The following is an 11,166-nucleotide window of genomic DNA, read 5'->3' on the forward strand; positions in this document are numbered from 1 at the left end:
TAAGGCTAAAAAGTGTCAAATAGGCCAAAACAGAGTGACATACCTGGGGCACCAGGTGGGTCAAGGAACTATAAATCCCCTACAGGCCAAAGTGGATGCTATCCAAAAGTGGCCGGTTCCAAAGTCAAAGAAACAGGTCCAATCCTTCTTAGGCTTGGCCGGATATTATAGGCGATTTGTACCACACTACAGCCAAATCGCCGCCCCGCTGACAGACCTAACCAGAAAGAAACAGCCAAATGCAGTTCAGTGGACTGATAAGTGTCAAAAGGCCTTTAACCAGCTTAAGGCAACACTCATGTCTGACCCTGTGCTAAGGGCCCCAGACTTTGACAAACCGTTCCTAGTAACCACAGATGCTTCCGAGCGAGGCGTGGGAGCAGTTTTAATGCAGGAAGGACCGGATCAAGAATTCCATCCTGTCGTGTTTCTCAGCAAGAAACTGTCTGAGAGGGAAAGCCACTGGTCAATCAGCGAAAAGGAATGCTACGCCATTGTGTACGCGCTGGAAAAGTTACGCCCATATGTTTGGGGACGACATTTCCAACTACAAACAGACCATGCTGCGCTACAGTGGCTTCATACCGCCAAGGGAAATAACAAAAAACTTCTTCGGTGGAGTTTAGCTCTCCAAGATTTTGATTTTGAAATACAACACATTTCGGGAGCTTCTAACAAAGTGGCTGATGCACTCTCCCGGGAAAGTTTCCCAGAGTTAACTGGTTAACAATTGTTCTTGTAATGAAACATATTGTTAGTTTTTATATAATCAGTAGTATGTCTAAAGGTACATGTGTCTTATTAACTCTGTTTTCTCCTAGAGCTCCAGGAAAGAAATCACAGCCAGTGTGGAACCAAACGTCCAACACTATCTGTGATTTGGGGGGCGTGTCATAACTATAAAGGGAAGGGTGACAGCTCTCCTGTGTACAGTGCTGAGATCCCTCCTGGCCAGAGACTCCAAATCCTTTTACCTGTAAAGGGTTAAGAGGCTCGGGTAACCTGGCTGACACCTGACCCCAGGGACCAATAAGGGGACAGGATACTTTCAAATCTTGGGGGGGGGAAAGGCTTTTGTGTGTGTCCTTTGTTTAAGGGGTTGTTCGCTCTTGGGACTGAGAGGGACCAGACATCAATCCAGGTTCTCCCCATCTTTCTAAACAAGTCTCTCTTATTTCAAAATTGTAAGTAAAAGCCAGGCAAGGCGTCTTAGATTTACTTTGTTTTCTCAACTTGTAAATGTACCTTTTACTAGAGTGCTTATCTTGTTTGCTATACTTTGAACCTAAGACAGAGGGGATTCCTCTGAGCTCTTTAAGTTTGATTACCCTGTAAAGTTATTTTCGATACTGATTTTGCAGAGATGATTTTTACCTTTTGCTTTAATTAAAAGCCTTCTTTTTAAGAACCTGATTGATTTTTCCTTGTTTTAAGATCCAAAGGGGGGTTGGATCTGTATTCACCAGGAGTTGGTGAAAGGAAGGAGGGGGGAAGGGTCAATTTCTCCTTGTTTAAGATCCAAGGAGTTTGGATCTGTATTCACCAGGGAATTGGGGAAAGGTTTCTCAAGGCTTCCCAGGGAGGGAATTCTTAAGATGGTGGCAGCGGACCAGAGCTAAGCTGGTAGATAAGCTTAGAAGTTTTCATGCAGGCCCCTACATTTGTACCCTAAAGTTCAAAGTGGGGATACAGCCTTGACAGGGGGTATCGAGTGTTTGGGGATCATGGGATAAGCGCATTCAGACCGCGCCACTGAGAGAGACTGATTCCCACAGGACCTTTTGTCAGAGGCCTGGAGATCCCACCTCTGCCTCCACAGCATCAGCCTCTGAAGTTCTGGCTACGCGAGGAGGTGTGGTCGGGATTAGCCAGCAGATCTCTGTGACCCTCCGGCAGATTTCCTAGTGTAAACTCACTCTGAGCATCTTATATGTTCTGACCAATGTTCCCTCATTTTTTACGTCCATGTGTGGAATGAATTTGGTTCTATGCACCAGTATGTGACACATCATCTCCATACTGGTGCACAGAACTTAATTCATGTGGTGGGGGTGGGGCCAAGGGCTTTGGAGTGTGGGAGGGGGCTCAGGGCTGGGACAGAGGGATGGGGTGCGGAGGGGTGAGGGCTCTGGCTACGTGTGTGGGCTGTGGGGTGGGGCTGGGGGTGAGGGCTTTGGGGTGCAGATTGCGGTGGGGAGAGGACTGCCCCCAGCCCTCTCTCACCACAGCAGCTTGGGACTGGGTGAGAGGCAACTCTCCCCAGCCGTGACAGCTCCTGTGGTCCTGGGCTGGGGTGAGGGAGGAGTTCCTCTCCCCAGCAGCTCCAGTGGACCTGGGCCAAACCTGCAGAGGGGCTCCTCTCCCTGCCTGCCTTCACGGCCCTCGATAGCCAGTAGGTCATGCCCTCACCATGTCCCACCGTGTCCTGCGTTGGGATGACAGAGAGTTTCTTTGCCCCACTGGCCCCACACTGCACCCGTCTTGTGATAACCTCTGCACCGCATGTTCACCACTTGTGTATGGTTATGATATTTTGTGTGCAAAGTGTGCCTGGTGAGAGATCATTGGAAAACTCATGATCTGCTGAATATTGTGCATTGAAATGCGTGTGACACCAGTGCATGTAGAATGGTGAGATTTTAATGTATGTTTGTTGCTAGGCTGACCATATTCCAGGTGCCCAAAAAGAGGACACTAATGGGGGGTGGGAGCTCACGGGGGGGGTGTAGAGTTAGGGGTGCTGGAGGGTGTGCGGTGGGGGTACTCATGAGGTGAGGGCAGTGTTGGCCGCTGTCACAGTGGCAGGGTGCTGGCAACAGCTATAAGTCCTCACCAACCCGCGGGACGTCCCCCCCAGGGCTGGGAGTCTGGGCCTGCGTGGGCGGGATCTGGCAGCAATCAATCAGCTGTGAATGCAGGGCAATTGGCTAGTTGGGAAGGTGACTAATCAGGGATGTGTCTGAGCTTCAGCCCTTGTGCTCTGCAAACACCCCCGGACATTTGCTGTCATGGCAAAACCCGCTCAGCAGGCTCAAAGACGAGGATCTGTCCATAAAGACCCAGACATATGTCAAAGTTTTTGTTACTGAAATATGTGATAGTTCTGGGGATTGTCCCACTCAAACTCCTCAGAGATGACAAAGGACCTACTGTGGGTGTTAGAAAACTCGTATCTGGCCGTCCATCACCAACAGGAAGAAAGGGGTAAACAAAGAAATTTATAATTCACCTGCAGGATGCTTTGGAGCTTACACACACCATGAAGTTGCCTGACCCCATGACTGTTGGCCCCCTACTGAAACTTAGTGGGGGGTTTTGGTTGGCTTCTCCCAGTACCAAAAGACAGGAAGGGCCAATGAGAAATGAAAACCCTGAGACTAGTCCCCAGGGTGAATGGACAGAGGGAAAGGCACTAGGTCAACCTCGTTGACAGGGCAGGCAGGCCAATGAGGGAGTCAGGTGCCCGTTCTCTGTGTGAGCTGGAGCTGCCTGCCAGAGAAGGGCAGAGCTAAGGGCAGAGGAGCAGCCAGAGCTGGGTTGGAGGCAGAGCAGCAGAAGCACTGATGCAGAGGGAAGCTGGGTCTGGAGCAGTCTGGAGCTGGGGGGGTTAGAACTGGGGGGGAGCGAGGGGAGACCCTGGGCAGCGTGGGATGACATCATGTTTTCCTTTCCTCTTTCCCATTTTTTCCTTAATTTTTTTTATTACTTGCTGTTTAATAAATCGTATTTGTTCTGAACTCTATGCAATGCTGAATGGCCACATCAGGGATGTGTCCGGAATGAAGAGAGCACCCCAGAGTGGGGATACGACACCCTAGCCTCTGTCCTGAGTGATCGCAACAAAATTGGGGATGAAGACTCTGCAGGAATCTTGGGTCCAGCCTTGTCGGGGTTTCAGACACCAGAGTGGAAGGGGAGTCCTCTAGGTCAGGCAGGTCTCCAGGTAAAGGGAGTGGGAGCGAGGACTCAGCTCCTTTTGCTATTCGATTCTATCAGGGTGGTGTATAAGCCAGAAAAGTTCCCCACAATAGTAAGACCGTTTCCCCCGCTTACCTCTGTGCATATTTATTGGTTTCTCGTAAAGTTAGTTAGGATTATAGGGGAAACTGTCTCAGCGGCCACTAGTAAGAGTTGCTGGCCACAGTCTGAGGCCACCAAATTTGGTCGTGAGAATCCCTGGGCTAGATGCTCATGATGGACACTTCTGACCATAGAGCCTGTGAGTGGAACAGGAACCGGACACAGAGATGCTGCAGTTTGGGTGGTTGATCGCTGGGACCCAGGAGCAGCTGGGAGGCGGCTCTCGGGGGAGCGATCGCTGGGCTCAGTCCCCGCGGCAGGAAGTGACTCGCAGCCGCTGCGGTGACTCTGGCTCCCGGCGAGATCCCCGAGCCCCGGCGGCTGGTGCTGGGAGCCCGGAGCCCTGGCTGCAGCCGGGAGAGGGGAATCTCCAGCAGGGCCCTTCCCGCTGCTCCCCAGGAGCCTCTCCCAGGGCAGAGCCCCCGGCCTGTCCAGGCCCCTTCCCGGCCCGGCCCCTGCCCCAGGGGGGCCCCGCTCGGAGGGAAGGTAAGAGAAACCCGCCCCCTCCCCAGCACACCCGGGCTTCAGGGGGAGGAGGCGGGTGCTGGGGATGCGGGGGGCAGGCTGGGAGGGGGGCTGGGGTGCACTGAAGGGAAGATGGAGGGATCGGGGGGATGCGGCTGAGGGGAGCGAGGTTGGAATGGGGGAATATGTGAGTGGGGGCACTGCGAGGGAAGGGTGTGTGTGGAGAGACTGGAGGGGGACAGAGGCAAAAACCCAGCCCCCCACACCCACACCCTGCCCCCAGTGTGTTATTGTCACACACACCCATGCTGGTTGGCTCTGTCACTGTGTCTCATGAGTTTTGGGGTCTCCCAGGGCCCTGGTCTGATTTCTGGGCAGGATTCACATCTCAGCCACACCGGAGTCACTGCTGCTTTGGGCAGGCAGGGAGTGTGGATGGGCCAATGGGCTCAGCTTCTGCCTGCCTGTCCCTGGGGGCTGCTGTAGGAGTCCAGGGCAGCTTACTGTTTAGGTGATGCCATCAGAGGGCTCCTGCTGCTCCTAAGGGAGAGGAGTTTACACGGCGGTGTGGGGAAATCCCCTAAAGTGGCCCCTTTAGTTCTGCTTTTTTTCTAGCATTTGGCTCAGAGATGCTGTTACTGGGAGGGTCTGAAGAGCCTGGCGGGGAACCGGGGTGTGACATGGACTGAAGCCCCTTCTGTAACCTCCCCCATCGCCTCTCTTGCCCCGACAGGCTGAGGAATCACGTCCACCTTTTGCCTCACATGGGCCCGTCTTCCAGGAGACAGGGAAGGGAAATGTCTGTGATGGAGCCAGCTCAGGTAGGGGATTTTCAGGGAGCTCCTGGGCAGGGGCAGGGCAGAGACAAGGTGTGATAAACCTGCTGATTTTCTGAGTGGGCCCGTTGGTAACGGGGGAGGGGAGATGGGACATTCCCCCATTTCTCAAACAGGATACAACCCCCCTGCACAGGGCTGGGAACATTTTCAAGGCTCCCAGTGCTGGAGTGAGACCCCACTAGCCTGAGGCTGCTGTGAAATATGAAGGGAAGCTGTTTGGATTCCTGTCCCTGTCCCCGGCTCAGAGCTCTGCTTCCCGTATCAGCCTGTGGCTGGCAGGTGTGTGGGAAAGGAGAAGACCCTGCCCTGCTCTGTGTGCTGGGGGGACAAGGAGCTCTCACCTTCTCCCACCCCCTGAAGCCTCCTGGCTGCTCTGAGCAGGGTGGGGGTCGGATTCTGCTACTCTGGCCCTCCCAGAGCTTCCATTTCTTTATCCTTCCTTCCACGTGACTAGCGAGATTGTGGCTGGAGCAGCAGGTGCTGAGTGGGGGACTCTTGTTGTTTCAGATGCCGGTGACCTTCGAGGAGGTGGCTGTGTATTTCACCCAGGGGCAGGGGGCTCTGCTGGACCCCACTCAGAGAGCCCTCTACAGGGACGTCATGCAGGAGAACTACGAGACGGTGACCTCGCTGGGTAAGGGATTCCTGTCCCCTCAGATACTAGAAGTAGGGTGACTAGATGACAGAGGTGAAATATCAGGACGTGGGGGTGGGGAAGCAAAAAACAAAAAACAAGCCAGCGGTGGAGCAAAACAAAGAAAACCGCCGGAGCACAGGAAAAATTGGTGAGGGCTGAGAACCCACCGATGGCTCCACGCCCTGCCCCCCCTCCCCCACACCAGCTTGCCTCCATTCCATCTCTACCTCCCCCGTCAGGGAGGGAGGGGGGCAGCACGCAGAGCCCCTCCCCCAGCCAGAGGGACCCGCCAGGGGCCAGGTGAGTCCCAGAAGTGCTAGAATTATCTGGAGCGGCTCCCAGGAAGCATCCAGCAGGCAGGTCATGTCCCTCTGGCTCCTAAGGTCGTGCGGGTCGGGTTCAGGGGGGCAGGAGCGGGTGGGCTCTCTGCCCGCTGCCGGCGCCTACAAGCCCTGCCCCTGCAGCACGCAGCGGAGACCTCCTTGCCGCCTCTGTGCGTGCCTGGGGAGTGGGGCTGAAGCACTCTGCAGGCTCCTGCCGGCCGGTGGGTGAGTGCCGGGAGTTCAGCTGTGCTGCTCCAGGGACCAGGAAGAAGAGGTGAGTGGCGCCGGCTTGCGTCCTCCACCAGATGGTCCCCAGATATCGGGAGAAAGTGCTTCCCGACCGATGTAAGGTCGGGGCACGGGATAAATCCCCTAAAATCGGGACTGTCCCGATATTATCTGGTCATCCTAACTAGAAGCTGTGGGGTCTGCGTGTATGAATCTGGTCAGGTTCTTCCCTGGTCAGTTAGATCGGAGGCGAGTGGTTCCATAATGCACAGCTGCCATGTGAGAGAGACTTGCATCTCCGTGCCCTCTCCAGTGGGACATGGGTGTCAAAACCCAATGGACAAGCTAAACCATCCCCACCCCTCCAGCTTTCAAAGGGGCATAAATCCAGCATTGTCTGTGTTGTTTCTCGGCTGCACATACAATCCCTGTTCACCTCCCTCCTTGGGACTAGCTCCAGCCATGGGGAGGGCTCTGGGCTCTTCAGGTTTAGAAAGAGGCAGGGGTTTAACTCCAGAGCTATGTGTGAGTCAGCAAGGCCCCCTGAGTGCACAGATCCTGGGAGCACCTAGTGAGGGTGTAGTAATAATTCAACTCACCTCCCCAGACAACTTCCTATGCGCAAGCGGGCTCAGTGACCGTTTACCCATCCTCTTGGATTCCACGTTCCTCCAGCAGAGCACAAGGACAGGTTCCATTCATGGAATGTCCTTTCTGACAAATATTCCACCAATGCTCCATGCACCCTGATCTGGTCTGATTCCACCCTCTGCACAGGATTCCCGTTTCCCAAACCTGAGCTGATCGCCCGGCTGGAACGAGGGGAAGAGCCGTGGGTGCCCGATCTCCGGGACTGCAAGGAAAGAAGGCTTCCGAGATACACCCGTAGAGGTGAGGATTGACCCAGAAACAATCTAGGGAATGAAAGAATAAGTTGAGAATCCCAAAATATAGTGTGAGTAAGCGCCCTCAGTTCTTCCTCGTCTCAGCGAGGACAGGGCTGCAGTCATCAGATATAGCTCACACCATTCCACTCAGCCTCTTCTCTGCAGGAGTTCGCTTCCCAGCTTTCTTTCCCTGTGACTTTGGGTGGGATGTGGAGGCAGAGTTCAATTACTCAGTCTTTGTGTTGGGTTTGCCCTCGGTGTTATTCCTCTTTCTCCCCAGCACAATGACTCCTGTCTGGATTGTATCTCTCCCAGCAGGTGCTGAGCGAGGGAGTGAGAATGAGCAGGGGAATCATCATGAGGAAGTTCCCGGGGAAGTGGAACTGCAGGGGACCTTCGTGGGAAGAGGTGAAGGGACTTTTTCCCAGTGCTTGGAGCAGGAAGAGGCCTGGGAAAACTGGCACAGGTCAGAGAGGCTTCTGGAAAACCACCCTGGGAAGAGAGTGGATGAATCTATTAACGGTGGGGAAGGAGACAAGGATCCCAGAGCACAGCAGACAAATCCCAAGGAAGAGACACCCGGGTACTACCCTCAGTGTGGGAAAGAATTCATTGTGAGATCACAGCTTGAGATACATCAGACAATCTACACTGGAGAGAAACCCCTTCAATGCTTGGACGATGGGGAAAGCTTCAATAAGCTCTCAGATCTTAATAACCATGGGAGCAGCCACACTGGAGAGAAAACCTGTCAATCCCTCGAGTGGGGAAAATGTTTCATTTTGAAGACACAAATAATTAGACATCAGGCTATCGACACAGGAGAGAGACCCCACAAGTGCTTGGACTGTGGGAAAAGTTTCATAAGAAGGTCACACCTAGTTCGTCATCAGGCAATCCACACAGGAGAAAGACCCCACAAGTGCTGGGACTGTGGGAAAAGTTTCATAAGAAGGTCACATCTTGTTAAACATCAGGCATTACACACAGGAGTGAGACCCCATAAGTGCTTGGACTGTGGGAAAAGTTTCATACAAAGGTCAGACCTTGTTCAACATCAGGCAATCCACACAGGAGAAAGACCCCACAAGTGCTTGGACTGTGGGAAAAGTTTCATAAGAAAGTCAAACCTTGTTAAACATCAGGCACTCCACACAGGAGAGAGACCCCACAAGTGCTTGGACTGTGGGAAAAGTTTCATAAGAAGGTCACACCTTGTTAAACATCAGGCATTCCACACAGGAGCGAGACCCCATAAGTGCTTGGACTGTGGGAAAAGTTTCATACAAAGGTCAGACCTTGTTCAACATCAGGCAATCCATACAGGAGAAAGACCCCACAAGTGCTTGGACTGTGGGAAAAGTTTCATACAGAGGTCACACCTAGTTCGCCATCAGGCATTACACACAGGAGAGAGACCCCACAGGTGCTCAGACTGCGGGAAAAGTTTCATGGAGAGGTCGAACCTTGTTCAACATCAGGCAATCCACACAGGAGCGAGACCCCACAAGTGCTTGGACTGTGGGAAATGTTTCAAAGTGAGGTCAAACCTTGTTCACCATCAGGCAATCCACACAGGAGCGAGACCCCACAAGTGCTTGGACTGTGGGAAAAGTTTCATACAAAGGTCAGACCATGTTAGACATCAGGCAATCCACACAGGACAGAGACCCCACACATGCTTGGACTGTGGGAAAAGTTTCATAAGAAGGTCACACCTAGTTCGTCATCAGGAAATCCACAAAGGAGAAAGACCCCACAAGTGCTTGGACTGTCGGAAAAGTTTCATAAGAAGGTCACACCTTGTTAAACATCAGGCATTACACACAGGAGCGAGACCCCATAAGTGCTTGGACTGTGGGAAAAGTTTCATACAAAGGTCAGACCTTGTTCAACATCAGGCAATCCACACAGGAAAAAGACCCCACAAGTGCTTGGACTGTGGGAAAAGTTTCATAAGAAAGTCAAACCTTGTTAATCATCAGGCACTCCACACAGGAGAGAGACCGCATAATTGCTTGGACTGTGGGAAAAGTTTCATACAAAGGTCAGACCTTGTTCAACATCAGGCAATCCACACAGGAGAAAGACTCCACAAGTGCTTGGAATGTGGGAAAAGTTTCATAAGAAGGTCACACCTTGTTCAACATCAGGCAATCCACACAGGAAAAAGACCCCACAAGTGCTTGGACTGTGGGAAAAGTTTCATAAGAAAGTCAAACCTTGTTCAACATCAGGCATTACACACAGGAGCGAGACCCCACAAGTGCTTGGACTGTGGGAAATGTTTCAAAGTGAGGTCAAACCTTGTTCACCATCAGGCAATCCACACAGGAGCGAGACCCCACAAGTGCTTGGACTGTGGGAAAAGTTTCATACAAAGGTCAGACCATGTTAGACATCAGGCAATCCACACAGGAGAAAGACCCCACAAGTGCTTGGACTGTGGGAAAAGTTTCATAAGAAGGTCACACCTTGTTAAACATCAGGCATTACACACAGGAGCGAGACCCCATAAGTGCTTGGACTTGGGAAAAGTTTCATACAAAGGTCAGACCTTGTTCAACATCAGGCAATCCACACAGGAGAAAGACCCCACAAGTGCTTGGACTGTGGGAAAAGTTTCATAAGAAAGTCAAACCTTGTTAATCATCAGATACTCCACACAGGAGAGAGACCCCATAAGTGCTTGGACTGTGGGAAAAGTTTCATACAAAGGTCAGACCTTATTCAACATCTGGCAATCCACACAGGAGAAAGACCCTACAAGTGCTTGGACTGTGGGAAAAGTTTCATAAAGAGGTCACACCTAGTTCGTCATCAGGCATTACACAGAGGAGACAGACCCCACAAGTGCTTGGACTGTGGGAAAAGTTTCATAAGAAGGTCACACCTTGTTTACCATCAGACAATCCACACAGGAGAGAGACCCTACAAGTGCTTTGACTGTGTGGAAAGTTTCATACAAAGGTCAGACCTTGTTAATCATCAGGCATTACACACAGGAGAAAGACCTCACAAGTGCTTGGGCTGTGGGAAAAGTTTCAAAGTGAGGTCAAACCTTGTTCACCATCAGGCAATCCACACAGGAGCGAGACCCCACAAGTGCTTGGACTGTGGGAAAGGTTTCATATGGAGGTTTGACCTCATTAAGCATGGAAGAATCCACACAGGAACTAAACTTCTGTGACACATGGCAAGGAAGGGTTAAGAAACTTGCATGTAATTGACTCAGGGTCAAAATTATAGAGAGATTATAAAAGTGTGTCCACTTTAGATAAGCTAGAGTTTGAAATGTAAATGTGTATTTTTAAAGATTTGGAAGAAGAGGGCAAATCATGTCTGAGTAACCTAATTGCCTTCTATGATGAGATAACTGGCTCTGTGGATGAGAGAAAAGGAGTGGATGTGTTATTACTTAATTTTAGCAAAGCTTTTGATATGATCTCCTACAGTATTCTTGCCAGCAAGTTAAAGAAGTATAGTCTGGATGAATGGACTATAAGGTGGGTAGAATGCTGTCTAGATCGACTGGCTCAAGGGGTAGTGATTAATGGCTCCATGTCTAGTTTGCAGCCGGTATCAAGTGAAGTGCCCCAAGGGTCGGTCCTGGGGCCGGTTTTGTTCAGTATCTTCATTAATGATCTGGAGGATGACGTGAACTGCACCCTCAGCAAGTTTGCAGATGACACTAAACTGGGAGGAGT

General features: G+C 51.7%; 1 protein-coding gene across 1 annotated transcript; it reads left to right on the forward strand.

Annotated features, from left to right (window-relative positions):
* Window positions 1–5,984: 5,984 nt before the first annotated feature.
* LOC135887408 (zinc finger protein 436-like) lies at window positions 5,985–9,705 on the forward strand (the record flags this gene model as incomplete). The annotated part of the gene is made up of 5 exons (XM_065415176.1): window positions 5,985–6,018; window positions 7,350–7,463; window positions 7,778–8,073; window positions 8,479–9,086; window positions 9,171–9,705. Coding segments are annotated over exons 1-5 (1,587 nt in total), but the record flags the coding sequence as incomplete, so codon positions are not given.
* Between the last annotated feature and the right edge of the window lie 1,461 nt (window positions 9,706–11,166).

Source organism: Emys orbicularis, chromosome 13 (assembly GCF_028017835.1).
Source record: "Emys orbicularis isolate rEmyOrb1 chromosome 13, rEmyOrb1.hap1, whole genome shotgun sequence".
Classification (NCBI taxonomy): Eukaryota; Metazoa; Chordata; order Testudines; family Emydidae; genus Emys; species Emys orbicularis.